Source organism: Mus musculus, chromosome 9 (genome assembly GCF_000001635.26).
Source record: "Mus musculus strain C57BL/6J chromosome 9, GRCm38.p6 C57BL/6J".
Lineage (NCBI taxonomy): Eukaryota > Metazoa > Chordata > Mammalia > Rodentia > Muridae > Mus > Mus musculus.
In genome coordinates, this window is record NC_000075.6 from 109,318,292 (window position 1) to 109,340,613 (window position 22,322).

Here is a 22,322-nt window from a genome sequence, read left to right on the forward strand (position 1 = left end):
AGTTTAATTAGAATTTTAAAGTTTGTTTTGCAGTATTAGAACAGAACTCTAGTTTTGGATAAGAAAACCCAATTTTTAACAGGGTAAACAATCCATTCTCTTTAAAAATCAATACCAGGAGCATTACTTGCACATTACAAAGTTTGGCTTCCAGTTCTCATGTATGAATGCATGACAGAGCAGCTTTCACACCTCATTAAAGAGACACAGTTTTATATTCTACCCTTTGTAAGTCTAAATTCCAGGATAGGGATTACATAAAATATTATCCCAATATAGAAGTATATTTAAAGGCTTGTTTTCCTGGGTTGGCTCATGCCATGTGTTGTTGTTTAGAATGATTCCAACCCTGAATTACCTGGTTTAAGCTAACTTACTCTTAGCAATGTCCTAAATTTCTAATCATACCCAATAACTTATAAGCCAATACTCTATAACCAAGACATGCAGAACATATTTATACCTTTAAAACCAGTCAGAAACAAAAATGAAGTGGCTACACACATCTTATATATTTAGACTAAAGAAAAATTTCTCATCCTTTCTAGCTGTAATTTCAAGGGGAAAACACCTTTTCTCCAGCTGTGTTTGACTCCCAACTGCAGTGAAGAGTAACTTATCAGTTTCTGCTGTTCAAATTGAGACTGTGTTCTAAAGAAGTTAAACTAAATCGAGAGGTGGATAGCCAGAAGTTATAGTTTTAACCATCTTTTTCTTTTCAACATGAAACACAGAACAACAATAATTCAAATAATGATATGAAAATAGACATAAATTGACACACATGGATAGATTGGTGCACCAAGGACAGACAATAGACAGAGAGGGAAGAGAAGTTTGAGTCCCAAAGGGAACTAGATTTAACCAGGACTAAGGATAGCTCCTCTATGAGCCAGAGAGGATGGAGGACATCTCCCAATTTCCAAGTGATCCTAGGAGAGCTCTGAAATAGCTTATGTTCATTTTTTTTTTTGCTAACTGGTCCTAGACTGGGGAAACTTATTCTCTCTCTGTTTCTCGCTCTTTCTTCCTACTTCTCTGAACTACTCACTGCATAAATCCAATTGAGCTAAGAATTTTTCTAACATCTGTTTTTTAAACCCTGCTCCTCTATCCTAAAGGAGCTCTTGGCTGTGTATGTGTCCCTACATAGAATTCCCCTGTGGAATGCACTGTCACCCTGAGAGAAATCAGCATCTGGTCAGCATCACTCCAGCCTCGCTCTATCCTGCTTAACTGCACCTCCTGCATCAACAGCCTCCAAAAAATCAACTTTATATCTAGCGCTACCATTAATGCTGTTTGTTGCTTAGTGTGCAGGATACCGTTACTTTTCCTCTGTTTTCTCTGGAGCTCTACACAAGACAGCATTTCTCAGTGGGTCACCCCATTTTAAGACTCTTTGTTCCAGCACCACATGTAGCCATCCAACGTTCATGGAAAACTGGGTTTACCTGAAAGGGGGTCTGGAAATGGAAAAGGATGAGGTACAAGAGAAGCACAGAGTCAAGACGAGGTTCTGATCAAAACTCAAGATTTAATTCTGCAGCTCCAGCTCATAAAGGGAAGACCACAAAACCCATCCTTTGTTTCAACTGGATTGTGTTGCAAAGCAAGCTTAGCTGGGCAGTCTATTCCCTCTAAGTTCCTGTAGAAAAATGCAGGTACAGCAAGGCAGACAATTCCACCTAAGTCTTAAAATCCATTGTCCCAAGCACTCTAGGTCTGTTTACCCTGCTCCAGGATGGGGGAATATAGGGCAGCAGGCATGGGGGAATAAATGGAGAGGGAGAAAAGAGGATTCCTCTCAGATTTCTGGTGCTCTGGTTAGGTGGACAAGGGAGTACTGCCATAAGCTTTCTACTTGGACAGAGTTGGGTGTCATCCACCTGAGAGAAGCAATGGAACCCTGCCTGCTGCTGGGGGCGAGGGGGGCAGACAAGGGGCAGGCAGTGTGAGGTCACTGGGCCTCACTGAGTTCACAGATAACAGGTTCTCAGTTTTGGGCATCCCAGACAGAGCTGGACATCTTGGAAGAGCTGAGAATAAAGTGGAGGCCCTATGGGCAGTTCAGGCAGCCTCGTGGCATAGGGGAGGAGAGAGAGGGAGAGCAAGCGCTGAGTGGTTCCCATGCAGGCAAGAATCCTTGATCCTGTCCATGGGCGGGGGCGGGGGTGGCACAGGAAGGCCTTCCAGAAAGTTAGATGTGGCTCTTTAGGGGAAATCCTACCCCATCCTTTAAGCACTGCAGGCCTTGATGAGCAGAGACAGTCTACTGTTTTAGAGCTTTATTGTAGAAATGCAGGGAGAAAGAGAAAAAGTAGAAAGAGAGATGCTGGCCATGGCCAAGTGGAGAGAAGGCGGGAAGGGAGGAGAAATGAGAGTAAGAAGGTAAGAGCCTAAGAGAGAGAGGAAGGGCCAAGCAATTCCTTTTCTAGTGGGCTGGGCTACAGTGTTGTTGCCATGTAAATGTGGAGAGTAGCATTCCTGGCTATAGTCAGATAACTGTGAGGGTGGAGTCAAGCTAGAATGCCAGGAGCTTGGGGCTTTACCGGGGTGACTGATAGTCACAGAATTATGGCATTGGTGGCTCTGTGGTGTCAGGCACCTGTCTCTCAGAATGTGGCTGTACTGGCTAGTTTTTTTTTGTCAACTTGACACAGCTGGAGTTATCACAGAGAAAGGAGCTTCAGTTGAGGGAATGACTCCATGAGATCTAACTGTACGGCATTTTCTCAACTAGTGATCAAGGGGGAAAGGCCCCTTGTGTGTGGGACCATCTCTGGGCTGGTAGTCTTGGGTTCTATAAGAGAGCAGGCTGAGCAAGCCAGTAAGGAACATCCCTCCATGGCCTCTGCATCAGCTCCTGTTTGAGTTCCAGTCCTGACTTCTTTGGTGATGAACAGCAGTATGGAAGTGTAAGCTGAATAAACCCTTTCCTCTCCAACTTGCTTCTTGGTCATGATGTTTGTGCAGGAATAGAAACCCTGACTAAGACAGTGGCTCACTGTCCTGTCCCTTGTCCATTTTTCTACTGGGTCTCCAGAGCAAGCCTCATTCAACCAAAACAGGCTCCCTTTCAGGGGAAGGGTGCAAACTCTGAAATTCATTAAGAAATTCCTTTAAATTCTATGAACAAATTGTGTCTGTTTTGCCTGCTTTTTTTCAGGTGGTAATATTTTCATTCCCCAACTCAGAAAAGTCTCTTCTGTTTGGCAATATTGCCTTATTTACTTACTTGAGAAAGGGTTTTGTAACACAGTCTAAGCTACCTTGAGCTCCCTGTGATCCAGCTCAGTGTCCTGAGTGCTGAGTTTCCAGTCATACAGTTCCCTTTCCTAGAGAGTCAGTCAGTCAGGGAGCTTTTTTTGCATGTACACACACACACACACACACACACACACACACACACACACACGTGTGTGTGTGTGTGTATATATATATATATATATATATATATATATATATATATATTTGCTTTACCTCAATGTGTATCAAAAGCATGTAGATTCCTCAAAGGCCAAAAGAGGGCTGTGGATCTCTGGAACAGGATTGTCAGTTTTGAACTGTCCTGTGGGTGCTGGGAATTGAACCATTGAACCTGGGTCCTCTGTAAAAGCGGCTCTTACCTTAACTTTCAAGGCTTGTCTCTAGTCCCTTGGATTTCTTTCTTTTGAGAGGTGGTGTCATGTAATCCAGGTTAGCCTTGAGCTCTCCATTTGTTGAGGATCCCTTAGGTTTGTCCCTCAAGTGGCTGAGCTATGGGGTTTCTCTTTGCATAAATTTTTGTGATTTGCATGTGTGTGCATGTGTAGTAATCTGAACGTGAATGACTCCCATAAGCTTGGTCAATAGTTGGTGGAACTATTTTGGAAGGATTAGGAGGTGTGGCTCTGTTGGAGGTGTTCTGTCACTGTGGATAGGTTTTTATATTTAAAAGACTTGTCATTCCCATGTTGTCTTTTTGCTTCCTATGTGCAGATCAAGATGTGCACTCTTCACTGTTCCTGTCTCTATGTCTTTACTCCACCCTATTGACTCTAATCCTTTTAAGCCATAAGCTCAATTAACTTTAATTTTCTATTTTAAGGATTTTCAAGACAGGGTTTCTCTCTATACATATACATACATAGCAATGACTGTACTGGAACTGGCTCTGTAAACCAGGCTGGCTTGTCCTCAGTTCTGGCTGACTGTGTCTCCCACGATGTGGGATTAAAGGTGTGCTCTGCCACCACCTGGCTTTTAATAATTGTTATTCTCTCTCTCTTTCACTCTCAAAGAGTTTATGTGTGTTGCTAGTTTGCCTATATGTACAATTGTGTGAAGTGTACCATATCCCCTGGAACTGGAGTTACAGATGTTAGCTGCTGTCCGTGTGCTAGCAATTGAACCCAGGTCTTCTGGAAGAGCAGCCAGTGGTCTTCAGTACTAAGCCATCTCTCTAGCCCACATGCCCTTGATTTCAAAAGTGTTTTGAGAAAAAAAAATTGGTCAAGAATTCAAAAGACAACAGTGAAGAGAGGTATATGGGAAGGTTTAAAGGAGGAATTGGTGAAGGGATATTACACTCGCAAAAAAGTTTTTTTTTTTTTAATTTTAATTTGCCACAAGATTTCTGCAGTAATAAACTGCTACATGGCCTGCTCATCTGAGTCAACCCTATAGCAATGAAATGACAGACGTCACAGCAAAATGTGCATGTGTGTGTGTGTGTGTGTGTGTGTGTGTACACAAGTGCGTGTGTACATTTAGCCATAGTTTTTCTTTCAAAGAGAGGTTCTCTTAATGTAAACTGGTTAGCCTGGAAATAGCTCTGTAGACCAGGCTGGTCTCAGAATTCAGATCTTCCATCTGTTTCTGACTTCCAGAGTCAGGATGAAAGGTGTTCACCACCAAATTTGGCCTCTTCACTGCTTAGAATCACTGAACTCGCCAACCTGTGCTTGGAAATAGACCTTTATTATCATTGAGTAAGACGACACACAACACACCCAGTTTTCAAGAGCAGACACTCAAGGTATATGCCATCAGACAGCAGGGCTTGGGACTATTATTTGCCACTGAAATTATGCTCATATCGTCACATAATGTTTTTATAATGTAGCTACAAAAGGGAAAAAAAAAAACCAAGATGTCAGTACTCAAATGGGAGTGAGGTTTATCAACTGATAATTAAAGGACTGTCTTTTCATCACAGTCCTGAATCTGTTTAAAACTTTTAAATACTTTTTTGTTTGGGGCTGGAGAGATGGAGTGTTTTATAGCACTGACTGCTCTTCCAGAGGTCCTGAGTTCAATTCTCAGCAACCACATATTGGCTCAAAACCAGGTGTAATGGCATCTGATGACCTTTTCTGGCGTGTTTGAAGACATTTGCAGTGTACTTATATACATAAAATAAACAAATAACAATATACTTAGTTGTCATGTGTGTAGGTGTCCACTTGTGTGAGTGTGTCTGTGTGTTTGTGCTTGAGCATGTGTGTGCCTGTGTGCACCTGAATGGGTATATGCCTATGTGTGCATGCCTGTGAGTGTGCATGTGTGACCACACACATGTATGCTTGCATCCATTGGTATGTGTGGCTATGTGTGCTTGAATGTGTATGTGTGAGTGTTTGTGTTTGTGTGTGTGTGTGTGTGTGTGAGTTAATTTGAGTGCATGTGTACACTCCTATGAATTGAGTGAGCAGATAATAACTTGTGGGAATCAGTTCTCTCCTTTCACCAATAGGTTCCAGAGACTGAACTTCTCAGGCTTGGTGGCATTGCCTAGACTGCTGAGTCATCTCAGGTTAATTTTGAGTAACTGTGCACATTGGCTAAGGAGGACTATCATTCATAGCATGAGTTCCAATCCCAGCCTTCTGCAATAGACCTCTGCCCCATTTCTCAATTCTCAGTTGTTCAGTACATTTCCTAGCTTAAGAAAAGAGAGAGCAGCAGGATGTGATGTTTCAGACCTATAAATCACTTCAACTTAGGAACTGAGGACAAGGAATTGACAGAGTTTGAGGTTAGTCTAGGCTACCTTGTCTCAGAAAAAAACCAAAGATTTAATTTATAAATTTATTTTAAAGTTGAGTTCTGTTCCCTTTGCTAAACTTGGTCCACTCAGGGTGGATATAGCAATGCATCCCCTCCCCACTAGGGGGCGTGGAGATGGTGGGGCTCATGTCAATCATTCTGTTCTTCACTACTGAGATAAACCTCTAATGGATCACTCAGAAGCTCATGAGTGCAAGGCCTGCCCTGGACAATGACACAGCCTCTGCCCGTGACCTTGCAGATGGTATAAATGGTATAAATGGCGCCCCTACCTCTCTCCACCTGGGATGTGGCAGACACAGCAAAACTCCCTGAAATTTGGGGGTAAAGTTCTTTATCAGAGTTCATCCTTTACATGTGGAAGACCCAGGATTCACTCCCCAAGCACAAGAACGACAAAGCACCTTCCCCAAACTGGTAAGTCTACAGAGAGTCAAAAGCAGGTCAAGACCAAATACATTAAGGTCCAACCACTGACACTAGATTCAAAAGAACAAGTTTCTAATAATTAAAGAAGAAATGTGAAATCAGAGGGACATTCCACCTGATCACCTATAGACTGACAGACCCCAATGACAAGGGATGTTTCAGCACATCATAGAAGCCAGAAGGACATTGTAGAGCCCTTTCCAAATCCTGAAGGAGAAGAAACTAATACCAATTTAAAAATCTGAGACTGAGTGAGAGGGAGAAGTTTCAGGATTCAAGGCAAGCCCTGGATACATAAACTTTTAGGCCAGCCTTAACTACATAGCATTTAGAGTTTACACAGAGAAATCCATAAGGTGGGGGGACTCATTTTTTCTTTTACGTTTTTTGGGAGGAGATGGGTTAAAGGTGTCTTGCAAACTGGCAATCAACTTTTGGTTCAGCAGCCTGAGTGCAGGGTTTGGGGACTGTAACACCACACCATGACCACTGAAAAGAATTTCGATGAAGGCAAGTAAAAGTCAAAGGAAGATAGCCAAATGGAGATGATGACAGCTCACTAATGAAGGACCCCAAGAGGGGGTCGCACTCAGGAGAACCCATGCTGCCATTAAACACAAGATATGAGGATACGGTCCCTGCATTTCTACTGTGGGCCCGAGACCCTTAACAACTTATGTGCTGCGTTCCCAGAACTAGCTGTTCTTTCTCTTCCCTCCCTTCCTTCTTTTCTAATATATAATCTTGCTCTATAGCCCTGGCTGTCCTGGGACTCAGTATGTAGACCAGGCTGGCCTTAAACTGACAAGATAGCAACTTGACTGCCACCTTACTGCTGGGATTAAAGGTGTGTGTTGTGCTTAGCCAGTTCCTGTGTGTGTGTGTGTGTGTGTGTGTGTGTGTGTGTGTGTGTGTGTGTGATGATTTTGCAATGAACTCAATCTGGCTGCTAAACTTGCTAAATAGCAGAAGATGACCTTAAACTTCTGGGCCCTCCTGACTCTACTATTTACATATTATACATTTACAGCCCATTGTCTGTTCTGTGTGATGCTGGAGATCATAAATTTAGTCCTATCTTTTCACAGAAAGTTCTACTTTCTTTTAACAATGCATTTTTTATATAGAACTCTTTAATATGTTTAACATTGCTTTCAATACATTTGTGTGAAGGTTTCTGTCCAATGCCCTGGAACTGGAGTTATAGACAGTGTGAGCTGCCATGTGATGCTGGAGATTGAACCCAAGTCTTCCAGAAGAGCAGTCAAGCTCCTTACTGCTGAACCAACTATCCAGCCCCAGAAATGTTTTAAAACTAGTTTCCAGTGTAAGTCAAGAAGCAGAGCTTACCCAGACATTTGCTGATAATTCCTATTTCGTAGTCGATAACACTTCCTTAGTAGCAGGCTTCTCTTCTCCCATGCATATATATCCAAAGAGCCAGCATCACAGGTGACAATGACATGAACAGGGTCCTTCAAAGAACATCCAAATGTGAGTAGGCTGCAGTCAATATCAGATAAAAAGGGAGAGGGCCTAGCAGATGGCTCATCAGGTAAAGGCACTTGCTGAGCAAGCCTGGTGCTCTGAGCCCATGTAAAGGGATAACGAAAGAGACTGACACCAGAAAGTCTGCCTGTGAACTCTGCAAGTGCTCACACACAGACAAATGCATACGTGCACACCCCAACAGTATGAAGTTTAAAAAATGTAAATCTATTTTTTTAAAGCCCCACTGTGTGGAAAACATTCCAAACATACCACCCATAGTCTCCAGATCTCTTCTGGGCAGTAGTGAAATGTCTGCAGACGGAGACCATTTATGTCAAAGAGCAAGAGAGAGAATCTAGTTGAACAAACAATCACGTCCTTATCACTGACTCCAAAATAGTCTGGTCTCCCCTCATCTTCTGCCAGCGAGAAGCTGGCTGTCAAATATCCTGTACCAAACAAACAGAAATACAGAGGCATTTTTTTTTTCATTTAAGTAAGAGCAATATCCTTCATGCTTACTGAAAAGCTTATCCCTTTTTCCATGGCATGCTAGTCTGAACTAGACAATGAAAAACAGTCCATTGGTCTGTCAAGTTCAGGTTCTGTGAAGTCCATGTCCTTGGACATGGAAAGACAGGCTATGACACAGGGATGGTGTGGACAGTCAGTAGCTTAAACATTGTAAAGACAACTGTACTGGGAAAGAATAGTAGAACCCAGTCCCTAGTGCATGACAGAAATGGAAGTCTCCCTGAGTAAACTGTAGATTGCTATTGTAGTGACCATCAAACAGGCACAAGTTCACATCTGGACAAGGAGCCTCCTTCTCCCTTCATAAAAACATCATGTAGAGAATTGTCGTAATGTTATCCACAATCAGGTATAGTCCAGTGGATCTCCAAGTTTGAGGACAGTCTAGTCTACAGAACAAATTCCAGGTTAGCCTTGGTTGCACAGAGAAACCCTGTCTTCAAAGACTAAAAATGCAAAACAATGACAAGCATTTATAGCTTACTCTGAGCACTTGTGGGAGACACAGGAGAAATGGGGATTTCTTTTACAAATTGTTTTTACATTATTATGTTTGTGTAGGTATTCATGCCAGAAGCACACATGTGAGGGTCAGGGGACAACTTGAGGGATTTGGATCTCTCCTCCATCCTGTGGTACCCCAGGAATTGAACTAGGTTGTTGGGCTCCGTAGGTAAGTGTATCTATCCTCTAAGCCAGCGCTTCTCAACCTTACCAGTGCTTCCTACTGAATTGTAATACAGTTCTCATGTGGCAGTGTGGGGAGGGGGGTCTGCCCTACCACAGAGGTACTTTCTTTGCTACTTCATAATGGTAAGTTTGTTACTGTTAAGATTTGTGAGTTAAGTATTTTTTTGAGAATAGAAATTTGCCATAGGGTTCACAACTTATACGTAGAGAACCACTGTCCTAAACATTTTGCCACCCCATAATATAGTTATTGTTTCTTGTCATTTGGGGTTTTTGCTTTTGAGACAAGGTCTCACTATGCACCCATAGCTAACCTGGTACTCACTGCATAGATCTGGCTGACCTGGAAACTGGAGAATTCTACTTGTTTCTCTTACTGAATGTTGGGATTTAAGGTGTGCACTGCAAATTCTTGGCCCTTATTTTAATTTTTTTACTTCAGTGTGTGTGTTTATGTACAAATCTCTGTGTGTGTGTGTTTGCGTGTGTGTGTATGTATGCACACATCTGTGTGCATGTATGTATGTATGTATGTGCACATCTGTGTGTGTGTGTGTATGCATGTGCACATGCTAAAACATCTTCTCAGCTCCATCTGTTTTGTTTGTGAGACAGCAGCCTCTATGAAGATTTCCTGACTCAGTCTCCTGATTTTGGGGCGTATGCCATCATGTCTGGATTGAGAACTTTCTAAGGTTTACCTTGAATAGTTACTTTGTTCCCGATCCCTTCCAACTTCATATCAAATGTGTCAAATTTTGTGATGTTTTTGGGTAAAATTAAGGACATCAGGGTTATCCTGTCTTCCCTTCTTGGGGTCCAGAAGACTTTTCGGATTACTGGAACTTTGAGAACGGTAGACACAGGGGCAGAGAATTCTGATGGCCTCAGTAAGCTGCTCATGTAAAACACCTGCAGAGAGAATTGCCCAGGGGAGTCAATGAAGAGTAAATCTCTGCAGCCTGGCACAGGCACACTCAAGACAAGTGGCTTTCAAAATAAACCCAAGAGTGGTTGCATCTGTTCTTCACCCAGGACAGGGAGGAACAGTCATTGCTCCCACTAAGGGTCAGAAAAACTCAGCCTCTTCCTGCCCCTCCCATCACATTCAGAGACAGAATGGAGTCCCTGACCCAGGTCATAAGGTCCCTAGGTCATCCTACCCCAATGGATATATCTGGTAGAGCTTGGTTAAATACATTTTCCTGTGCAGAGGATCAGTCCAGGGTTGTTCTAGACTTTTTTTTTTTTTTTTTTTTAAAGTGAGGCATTTAGACTGTCATACTGTAACACAGGCTTCTTTGAATGTATATCAATGTATAAAACTAAATAAATATGCAAGGGCCCTCAGGAGTACTTGACCTGTGAACAGACCATTGCTCTCCCAGTACCTAACAACCAGGCACCAGAGAGCTGGCAGTTAAGAGAGAAAGCAGTATATAAAGCATTGGGAATGGTAGCACTTATCTGAAATGCATCAGTCGCTGGTGAGCATGTAGGCCAGTGATTGAAAATTGCTTTCTATCCAGCAAAGGTGCCTGGTGACTGTTATTTCACCTGCATTTATTCTTTAGCTAAGCCACATTTCAATGACACTTCACTAACAGACATTTGCCATTGTGACTGGTCACATGACTGCTATCAAGCACATTACTCTTTCCTGGCTGTAGGTTGGCTTTTCTTATGATAGGGCTTAGGAGAGGAGGAGTGGTTTGCCCAGACCTCCCTGAGGACTGGAATTTCCCACTGTCTGCCACCTTCACCCTGGAGATGCTAGAACACACCTACCTTTGTCAAGTCATTTAGGCGGTGCCCTATCAGAAAGACCCATTTCTTCTGAGGAGAGAAGTAGAGTTCATCAATACTGTATGGGAATACATTCACCTTGGAAATGAGGTGTAAGTCAGGAATCCTAAAGATGTAGAGATTACCACAGGCATCACCTACCTGAAATCAGAGCAGCAGCACCTGGTCAGTGGGGAAAGGTTAAGTATGGAGGAAGCAATGTTATCTGCTCTGAGATTCATCACTGTGTCTCCAAGTCCAGTAATGAGACCCAGAGCTGTAACCAGCCTGCCTTACAGAGTGTCTACGCTGATCCGATGCAATAAGGCTCTCTAGACCTGGGGGATGACTCAGTAGGTAACTGTGTGTGTGTGTGTGTGTGTGAGAGAGAGAGAGAGAGAGAGAGAGAGAGAGAGAGATTTGCAGGTAAAATATTCACACACAAAATAATTGTTTTTCCCTTTTGAATTTTGTGAGAAAGGATTTCTCTATGTAGCACTGGCTATCCTGTAACTTACTCTGTAGACCAGGCTGGCCTCAAATGCAAGAGAATCATCTGCCTCTGTGACATGTACCACCATGCCCTGCAGGATTTATTTTTAAAGATCCTTTTGTAGGCCATGCTAGCATATGTCTTAAATCCCAACACTCTGAGGGCAGAGGCCATCTGATCTCTGAGAGTTAAACTACTCTAGTCTACCCATGAGTTCTAGGCCAGCCAGGTTATATCATTATACTCTGTCTTAAACTCATGAGGTAGGGTGTGTCAAGATTTTCTACCCTAAAACACTCTTCCCCATGACTCACTGGGCCATCAGCATTATCCATTTTCTGTATATGTGATAAAATTCACATTTTTCTCTACTGTCTCTAACCAAATTCATGGATTCAGGAGTAAAAAACATTTCAAAGACAAGAAGATATAAAATCACTTAGAAAAAGTGTGTGTGTTCTTGTGCTTGTTATTTCTATGCTTAAGCATGTGTATGAAGATTATATACTGGGATATAGATGGAAACCAGAGAAGGCTGCCAGGTACCCTGTTAGACCACCCCTCTTCTGATTTCCTGAAAGAATCTCCTATTGTAACTGGAGCTAGGTTGTCTTGGCTAGCAGCCATCTAGTCCCAGTGACCCTTGTGTTTTCATCCCCAACAACAGTGAGGTTACAGGCACATTTAGCCACATCCCACTTTTTATTTGAGTGTCAGGGATTTGAACTTGGATCTTCACGCTTGCACAGCAAACACTGCTACCCACTGAGCTGCCTCTCCCAGATGCCAGGAAAGAATTTTAATATGTCAAAGGCTAAGCGATGGTCATAGTTATGATATATTGTGTTTGACTCTGAGTGTTCACAGAGACTCCAAGATGGAAAGTTGAGATTTGACAGTAGTGGGACCTCAAATTGGCAAGTGTTTTTTTTTTTTTCTGTGTATCTATTCCATACTCCGTGGTAGTGGTGGTGGAGTGCTTGTCACTTACCAAGACAATCGGGCCATCCTTAGTAAATTCAGATTGCAGTAATTTACAGCCAAAGAACAGGCCCGTTTTCGACGCCAGAACTTCCTTGTTGTGGCAGTCCCACAGTTTGATAGTTGATTGCATATCTATAGTGACTGCAATTTGCATCTCAGGGAGGGTAGTCATCCATACGATATAGGAGGGCTGTTTTGGACTTTCCCAGGTCATAGCACCCTGGAGAACAAGAGCATCATCATGTCTGAGCACCTCTAGTTTAACTGCTTTCACACACCAGGTTCATTTGGAAACCTTGTCCAGACTGGAATCCCTTCTTACTTACAAGAAAAGAATATGCAATTTCTAAGCAACCCTCACTGGACATGGTAGCATAGATCTAGAATCCCAGTCTTGGGAGGTAGAGGCAGGAAAGTCATTAGTATCTTGAGGCCAATCTGGTCTACAATGTCAAGGTGCAGGCCAGTTGGGACTAGTATTACAAGACTATCTCAAAAATAAGTAAATAAAAGTAAATAAACACAGGGCTGCAGAGATGGCTCAGCAGTTAAGACCACCAGCTGTTCTTAACAAAAGGAGCTTGGTACAATTCCCTAAACACCCAGTGCAGTTCACAACTGTCTGTAATTCCACTTCCAGGAGGTCTGAATCCCTCACATGCAAATACATGCAGTCAGAATAACTTTGTACATGAAAAGAAAGAGAAACACAAAGAAGAAAATCAAACATCTATATTATTTGTGGCAGGATTGGACAGGGAAATGGGACACATGCATTATGCTCAGAGGGGAGCACACACTTACTATACAGACCAGGGAGTAGGACATGGCTGCCAAGATGGCTCAGCAGGGAAGTGCACCTCCCACTAAACCTGATGACAGGAGTTCAATCCCCAGGAACCACACGGAAGTGGAGAACCAACTCCCACAAACACACATGAAGAACATTCAGCAGCCCCGTGCTCAGAGCCAGTTCACCTTTTACTACAGTGCAGCAGGGAGCATGGGCCTCTCATCAATTCTAGTGGGGATGGGTGTGTTTTTGTTTTTGGTTTGTTTTTGTTTTTTGTTTTTTGAGACAGGGACACTCTATACTCTGGCTCTCCTGAAACTCTCTCTAGAAACCAGGCAGGATTCAAACTTGCCTGCCTCTACCTCCTGAGTGCTGGAGTTAAAGACCTGGCTTACCACTTCTGGCAGTATTTAGTTTTACAACAAATGAAACAAACCTTTTCCCAATGAATCAATTCAAAACTGATTATTGTATCATCAATGCAATAATCATGGCATATGAGAAAAACAGGTCCTCTTCCAGGATTTCCTTTAGGTTAAAAAAAAATAATTACGGGGCAGGAGAGAAGGCTCTGTGGTTAAGAGCAGTTTCTGCTCTTTCAGAGGTCCTGAATTTAATTCTAGGAACCACATGGTGGCTCACAACCATCTATACTGAGATCTGATGCAATTTTTGGGCATGCAAGTGTACATGTAGATAGAGCAAATAAAATAAATAACTCTTTTTTTAAAAAATAAATCACACACACATATACACACAAATATACACAGATACACACACACTCCACTAGCAGCAGCATCAATGACAAAAGCCAAAAGAATAATTAACTTTAGTAAAATACTATATGTAGCAATCAATATAGTTATTTCTAAGCCCTAGCTCCATTTGCATGAAAATTATTAATAACCTCTCCTTCCCTCCACATGCAGTCTCTTCTTTGAAGAATCTATCACTAAAATGTGACTTGCACTTTTGACTCCTTTGAAAGGCAACCTCCTGAAGGCCTCATTACCATACAGACATGACTCAGTCTCACATGGCTGAGGTCGCACTACACTCCTGGCTCCCTCTGCCAGGTAGGATGATAATGAACCACTGGATCCTGCCTAGCACTTAGGAGGCAGAGGTAGGAGGGTCCCCATGAGTCCATGGTCAGCCTGAACTCTAGGATAGTCTGATATCATCCTAAACAGCCTCCTCCCATCCACCTGCCAAAACCTAAACCAAACTAAAAACAAAAACTCCAAAACCTCCAACCCCAATATCATCATGTTCATTGTGTTACATTTCCAGTGTGCTGTAGGATAAAATGTTTCTAAACATTGAGACCATAACAACATAAAAACCCCTTTGCTGGGTATGTTGGGCCACCACATTAGTTCCAGCACTTAGGAGGCAGAGGCAGGCAGATCTGTTGAGTTGGAGGCTAGCCTGGCCTACATAGTTCCAGGCTAGCTAGCACTATAGGGTAAGACCTTCTCCCAGACAAACAGAGCCAAGCAACCTCAAGAATGGATTAATGTTCATTGCATTAGGCTCTGTTACCTATTAAAATAGAAAATAGTTGAGAGAACGAATGATAATCAAGAAACACATTGAGGTTTCAGCATTTCTCTACCAATGGCTCAGCAGCTGGCCATCTCATGAGTCAGAGTACACAAGAGAAAAATCTCTTGCATAAACTAGCAGGGACTGCACAGTGGGAATCTGGTGTCATAACGCTGAGACAAGCCAGGAGTAATGTCCTCAAGAACTACAGACATGGCCAGTCCTGTGTTCTTTCCCACTGGTGTTAGGGTCCCCACCATCCCTCTCCCAGGTCATCATATGGGCCCCTAGCACTAACAAAACCATAGAGAACAGAGATTATATCTACCTACACAGCTGTGCTGCAGCCAGGTCAACAATGCTACCACATCTCTAGCCCTGTTTCTTCCCCTAAGACACTCAGCCCAGGAAGGTTCCAGGCAAACTATGCTCATGGCATCTGCATGGTATTGAAACAATGTCAGGAAGGTAGACCAATGGAATAGAATTGATGACCCAGAAATGAACACACATAACTATGGTCACTTGGTCTTTGACAAAGGAGCTAAAACCAGCCCGTGGAAAAATACAATAGATTTTCAACAAATGGTGCTGTTTCAACTGGCAATCAACATGTAGAAGAATGAAAATTGATCCATTCTTAACTTCTTGTAAAGCTCAAGTCCAAGTGGATCAAGGACCTCCACATAAAACCAGATACACTGAATCTAATAGAAGAGAAAGTGGGGAAAGTCTCGAACACTTAGGCACAGGGGAAAAGTTCTTGAACAGAACACCAATGTCTTATGCTCTATGATCAAGAATCGACAAATGGGATCTCATAAAATTGCAAAGCAATTGTAAGGCAAATGACACTGTTAATAGCATAAACCAGCAACCAACAGATTGTGAAAAGATCTTTACTAATCCTACATCCAATAGAAGGCTAATATCCAATATATACAAGGAACTCAAGAAGTTAGACTCCAGAGAATGAAATAACCCTATTAAAAATGTGGAACAGAGTTAAACAGAGAATTCTTTACTGAGAAAACTCGAAGTTCTCAGAAACACCTAAAGAACTGTTCAGTATCCTTAGTCATCAGGGAAATATAAATCAAAATGACCTTGAGATTCCACCTCACTGCAGGCATTATGGCTAAGATCAAAAACTCAGGTGACAGTAGATGTTGGAGAGTATGTGGAGAAAGAGGAACACTCCTCCTCCATTGTTTGTGGGATCGCAAGCTGGTACAACCACTCTGGAAATCAGTCTGGTGGTTCCTCAGAAAATTGGACATAGTACCACCTGAGGACCCAGCTATATCACTCCTGGGCATATAGCCAGAATATGCTCCCAAATGTAATTATGACATATGCTCCACTATTTCATAGAAGCCTTATTTATAATAGCCAGGAGCTAGACACAACCCCGATGTCCCTCAAAAGAGAAATGGATACAGAAAATGTGCTATATTTACACATGGAGTACTATTCTCAGTCACTGTTAATTATAGAATTATGTGTTTCTCATAGTAAACTATATTATCAACTATAATATCCACATCGTCAAATTTTAAAGTTTCTTTTGTCTTTTAAATGTGAAGTTAAAATATCTCTCATGCTGCTAAATATATATATATATATATACACACACACATATATATATATTTATTTGGTCTTTCAGATAGAAGGAAATATACACTGTTGCTCCTTTTGCTCCACAAAAGGTTTTTGTCTTTCTTAAACTCTTCTTTTTCCCCCCTTTTTATTAAATATTTCCATAAACTCTTTTCTTAAAATGTGTTCATGCTGTTAATAGATTTATCTCTTTTGTAAAGTTATGAGCTCCCTGAACTCCACTAAGATCCACCTCCTATGGACCAAACAGACTCAATCTAGATAAGTACACCTGCCAATCAATGGCCTAAGTTCCTACCTGTTGCATGTTCCAGAGGGTGGGATTAATCTGTTCCCTGGGATTGGGACTCCCTTCACCCCAACAACCAAGGTCTAAGGATTTCTTATGTACACCTAACATCATTTCTTTTTCTCCCAAAAGCACTTGACTTTATTCTCTTTCTCAAATATACATACGTGTTGCAGTAACTTGCTATATCCAGGTGTTTACACAAAATCTACATCCAGGACAGCTCCAGAGAAGCAACCCAGAGATGCATCATCGCCTGCTCTCACAGACACAGATACTTCTACTGGACCTGCTCCTTCCTACCAACAGATGGTACCACAGATCCTGCACATTGAGGAAACAAGAGACTTTCCTAAGACTGGACCAACACCCCATTCCAATTTTCTTAGTTTTTCCAGACATGTAGAACCAAAGTTAGCTGGAAACAACTAAAGATCACAATGACCCTATTCCTGATTCACCTTTGCCTCTTTCTAGTTTCTCCTTTTTAAAATTAAATGAAAATGGAGGCATGTTAGCATTTCTTCAGAGCTCCAGCCAACAGTTACTGTGCAACAACCAGGTAGGCCTGGCTTGCAATAAACTGAGCTTTTTGACCCCTTTTTGCTCTCTCTGTCCCTTCTGATTCTTTTCTCTCCTTAACCCATTTTCCCCTCTTTTCCCTTCCCCCTTCCCCCTTCCCTCTCCCTCTCTACTATTGCTGACCTGCCTCCCCTCTCTCCCCTCTTCCATTTCTCCCTCTCCAGCTTTCTCTGGGTCTACTCCTTTCTCAACTCTGCTTCACAGAACCTACATAAATTCTATTCTGCACTATACACATTGTATGTCTCCTACCTCAGGGGAAGGGATGCCTCAGCATGGGTCTGCCTGCTGAGTAACACCTCCCACCTCACTATACTTTGCTCTACAAAACATATCCTAGTCTTTTAAAGAATACAACACAGTCTACTTCTTTCTCTGTCTACCCTGGACTGTTCTAGGAGTCTCTGGCCATTCTCTCATATGTATAAAAAAAACCTTTATCATGTCATTGAGCAGTAATATCTACAGTTTCTTCGCTGTTCCTCCAACAACGAGCATGAAAAAAAAATCAAAGCATTTCCAGAAAAGTCAGTAACAAGATAATTATATTCACACTTTCTACTCACAGTTATTATGGTATTGTTTTAGCTAGAACAATAAAACAAGAGAAACAAACAAAAGGGAAGCCAATAGGAAAGAGAAGCCAGAGTTTCTTCATTTGCAGACACTATGAGGCTGTACTTTGAGACCCTATGACTCCTCTGGAAAACTCTGAGAACTGATAAATTCCCAGCAAATTGGCAGCTTACAGAAATAACACAGAAAAAAAATCAGTGCCCTTCCCATGCAGCACTAAACAAAGTGAAGAAGGATCAGGAAAGCCTTCCCATTCACAGCAGCCTGGAACACCACCCTGAAGGGGCCTGCTGGGCATGGTATGCTCTTTTGATCCGAGCAGGCAGAAGGTAGCAGATCTCAGAATTCAAGGCCAGCCAGGTCTTCAGAGCAAGTTTCCTTCAAGGCTCTTACAAAGTGATACCCTGTTCCAAACCAGAAAAAGAACAAACAAACCTTGATGGTTCAGCAGTACAGAACAATTAATGCTCTTGCAGAGGACCCTAGTGTCCATATTAGCAAGACATCCCCATCTTGTCCCCAAAGCCTACACAACATCTGACAGACTCTGGCCTTTGCCAGCTGGCACCACCCATAAACTAACACAGGAACACACAAATATATAATCAAAACTATATCTCAAAAAAAAAAAAGAATACTAAGGAGTAAATCCAACTTTGAATGAGAACAAACTCTATGATCAAAACTTTTGAACACTGACAAGCCCTGCACAGGTGGCTAAGCAGAGGACTGGAGTTCAGTGCCCACAGGCCCAGTGTCCATAGCTTACCATCATCTGCATTTACAGTTTTTAAGGGACATGGCACCCTCTTTGACCTCTACAGGCAGCAGACACACATGGATTACACATACATATATCCCCTGAAAACACTCATACATATAAAACAATTCATTCTAAAAATAAAGAAAAAAGGAAGTAAGAGGGAAAAATCAGGTGTGGTGTTGCAACACTGTGACCCAAGCACATGGGAAGCCAAGGTAGATGGATCTGTATGGGGACTTCCGGGACAGCCAGGTCTGTACAGGGGGATCCTGTCTCATCATCCTCAACAACAAAAACATGAAATTAGTATTTATATGAGTGTAACTTTTACTACTTGTCAGCCAGACTCACCTCATGAATATCCCAGGTAGAAATCCTGTTCATGGAAGTCATACAGACAGCAGACTTTTCTTGTCCATTTCTTGTTAAGCCATGCCTTGAGATATACCATGGATGTGCCCGAAATTCTGCAAGGAAACCCCAACAATATGTGGACACAAGACAGTTGAGGGACAACTCTAACTGAAGGAGGTACATTTCCCTTCCCTCTGCCACGAAGTAGGCATGGATAACAGCTGTGGAAAAGATGAAGAAAGAGGCAGCCATGCACACTGTAGGCTGGTCATTGGTTCAGATACATTCATTCTTTGGTCTGTTTCTATAGATACAAAATGGGTACTGGGGCCTGGGGCTGTAACTTCTGCGTAGAGTTCTAGGTTCAGTTCCTAGAGGCCTATAAACCATAAACTGGAACTCATTTGGAGGCAGAAGGATCCAAAGTTCAAGGTCATTCGTATTTGTTACATGAAAGGGTTTGAGCTCACCATGCGGGTACATCAGAGAGAAAGAGAGAGAGAGAGAAAGAGAGAGAGAGAAAGAGAGAGAGAGAGAGAGAGAGAGAGAGAGAGGTATCAGGTGTGGAGATATTCAAGTCTCATGAATTTAAGGAGCAGATCTTTATATTTCAGGCCAGCCTAGTCTACAGATAAAGTTCCAGGCTCGCCACAGCTATGTAGTGAGTGAGACCTTATCTCAAAAGAAACAGAAAAGATAAAATTCACACCTTCAGGAGAATGGAGTTGTCTTGTGACACAGAAACACTGTGCCATGTACACACCTCACATACAGAGACACTAAAAATAAATGTAAAAAATTTCAAGTCATCTCTACATCAGGAAACTGTTTGAGGAAGGATTTGAAAAAATTAAATACTAAAGCCTATTTGGTAATTTCCCCAATAAATTCTCTCTAGAATCTGGGAAGGGTATGAAGCCTTCAGGTAAAGGGAACGATAGGACTGGTTTTAAGATATTGAGCAACCAGTCAGTAGATTACAGATTGGTTCCAAGGTAGATTACTACAACAGCCCCATCCTGTTAAACTACATTTCCCTTCCTCTTATTAAATGAGAATGTAGGACTGCACAGACTGGGAAAAACCAAGTGGGTGTCTCTTCTAGAGTACCCAAGCTCATACCAAACTCCACAGGAAATTCCTTGTAAGTGAAATCTTCTGGCTTTGCCCGGGTCTTGGCGTGTTCTTGCCATGTTTTGTCAAAGAAGAACTGCTTCCATGTCTCTAAGCCATGGAGCGGTAGGGTGAACATGTAACAGTAGAGCCATCTCTTCTGACACAACTTCCTGCAATTCACAGTTGCAAACCCATCAGGCTGACCCAAGTCACCTCACCTTAGAACCACAATTACTGTATGCATGCATTCACTAACCATCCTCACACATCACTGGTCCATGTCCAGAATCAGAAGGCCTCTTCTTCCCTCTTAGCCCCATCTTGTCCCCTCTTCCCATCCCACCCTGCCCCTCTCCTTACCTCCACAGGACATCACTGCTTGCAAGTTCATTCCAGTTCTATGGGAGAGAAAAGAATCCTTAAACCAACAACTGCCTCCCTCTCCTGTTCTCAATTTGTTCTGGGCTGGGCCTATACAGGTTAATCAAACAGTCCTAGCTCTCCAGGCTGAGCCAGCCTGGAGAGACCTACCCCAGCAAACACAAGTCACCTTGTGAGGGCTCAGAGGAAGGAGGGCCAGTCTCCAAAGGTCTGACAAGGAATATCAAGGATGTCACATATTAGCAAGACATCTCCACAGGGTAGCCTGTTCCATTCATTTAGTAGAATTTTGTTATCACTGTTATGGCTCTGATACAGGTTGTCTAGTCAACTGGGCTGGTATTCAATTCATGTGGTTGAGCTTGACCCAAACTCCTGATCTTCTTGCTTCCACCTCACAAGTGCTTTAATTACAGACATGTGCCACTAATCCTACCTCAACTAACCAGATTTGAGGTCTTCATAGTGGATAACACTAACCCATAAGCACTAGATATGTCTGTTTGCTATTCTGAAGGATGGTACTGTTGGTCAAGAGAAGCAGCTGAATCTCCAAGACACTAATGTGTCAGAGCTTAGTAGACAGGTCTGAATAAGTTAATTTTAGGGAGGGAAAGAAGAAAGGAAGGATGGAGGAAAGAATGAAGGCAGACTGTGTGAGTGTGATGCTGGGGTATCTAAGACTGCAAGACTGAGTGGGAAAGGTCAAAGGGCCTCATGTTGGGTGCACCGAATGGAGGAGTTCAGCCAAGGAGCTTTTACCTTGTTCACTTGGGCAGCCTGTAGCAAACTGTAGGCATCCAGATAGGAGAGGATTTCCATCATCGGCACACTAGGTAAATGGATCTCCATCTTCAGTGGCCTAAGTCCACACTGACTCTCCTTTCTCCTCCCCAGCTTGATCTGATTTTAAAGACTTGGCCAAAGATTTCACAGGATTGCCAACCACAGGCCATCAGCCTTTGGTTGGAGCAAGCTGCAGCTGTGTAGACTCTCAGCCTGACTCCCCTTCCCCTCTCACTGGAGTCAGATGCACTCAGCTGAGAGTGCTCACACCTTAACTCACTCCACAGTGATTTTCATTGCATAGAAGAGCTCAACAACCCCTTCCTGGCACTGTGGAGACTTAAAGCACATGATTTGGGGTGGCCTGATTGATGGTGTATTTCTCAGAACTTTCTAGAAAATCCCGAGTAACACACTAAGTTTCAACAGGTTCAATTGCTTATGTGAAGTCCGTTAGGTTTCTCTAAATTATTGGTGTAGGGAATTTGGTTTCCATGTTCATGTCCACTTTGAGACCTGAGTTAGATCAGCAGGACCCACCTCTCTGTGCCTGCACAGCCTCTGAGATCATGTGCTTGTGTACTTAGCTCTCTAGTAGAAAGTGGCTGTCAAAGAGGACACCTGATGTTTCCTGCTGCTCTCTGCACATACACAGGCATAGACACTCGTGAATAAACTTTTACATGTACTGCACATGAATTGCAGGCCAGTCTAGGCTAAGGAGAGGAAAATTACTGTTGTTTTAATAAGAGAAAAGTAAAAGTGTCATGCTGATTTCATTCATGCTGTTTATATTACTAAGTAGAAATCAGAATGTATTTTCATTCTAAAATTACCTTCTCCTGTGCATCCACAGGAAGAGCTTATGTCCTGGACCCTGGAAACTGTGATCCTTTGTCCTTTAAGACAACAACTCAATGAACCCAACACTATGATAGAGTGCACACACACATACAGCATGGACATATGCATGCATGCATACTTACACATACACACACACATACACCATGGACACATGCATGTATGCACGCACACACACACAATGTGTGTGTATATA

At 42.5% G+C, this 22,322-nt stretch overlaps 1 protein-coding gene across 3 annotated transcripts; it reads right to left on the reverse strand.

Moving 5' to 3' along the window:
- Window positions 1-4,502: 4,502 nt before the first annotated feature.
- Window positions 4,503-21,368, reverse strand: Fbxw28 (F-box and WD-40 domain protein 28). Of its 3 annotated transcripts, none has more exons than NM_001177419.1 (10): window positions 21,242-21,368; window positions 20,459-20,496; window positions 20,105-20,268; window positions 18,980-19,095; window positions 12,465-12,677; window positions 10,984-11,142; window positions 9,897-10,107; window positions 8,242-8,420; window positions 7,831-7,955; window positions 4,595-4,940 (listed from the first exon to the last, which is right to left on the reverse strand). In NM_001177419.1, the coding sequence occupies exons 1-10, from the start codon at window positions 21,329-21,331 to the stop codon at window positions 4,874-4,876; spliced, it is 1,362 nt and encodes a 453-aa protein (NP_001170890.1). In that variant the 5' UTR covers window positions 21,332-21,368; the 3' UTR covers window positions 4,595-4,873. The 3 variants fall into 3 exon arrangements, with proteins under 3 accessions (XP_006512274.1, NP_001170890.1, NP_001170891.1); NM_001177420.1 differs by lacking the exon at window positions 4,595-4,940 and adding an exon at window positions 4,947-5,107; XM_006512211.2 differs by lacking the exon at window positions 10,984-11,142 and having other exon boundaries at window positions 4,503-5,107; window positions 21,242-21,363.
- Window positions 21,369-22,322: the final 954 nt, after the last annotated feature.

Coding starts and splice junctions, on each gene's coding strand:
- Fbxw28 (NM_001177420.1), bottom strand. CDS start 21,331: ATGGAGATCCATTTACCTAGTGTGCCGATGATGGAAATCCTCTCCTAT. Junction 20,269..20,458: donor AGCAGTGATGTCCTGTGGAG/GTAAGGAGAGGG, acceptor TGTGAATTGCAG/GAAGTTGTGTCAGAAGAGAT. Junction 11,143..12,464: donor AGGATGGCCCGATTGTCTTG/GTAAGTGACAAG, acceptor CTCTGATTTCAG/GTAGGTGATGCCTGTGGTAA.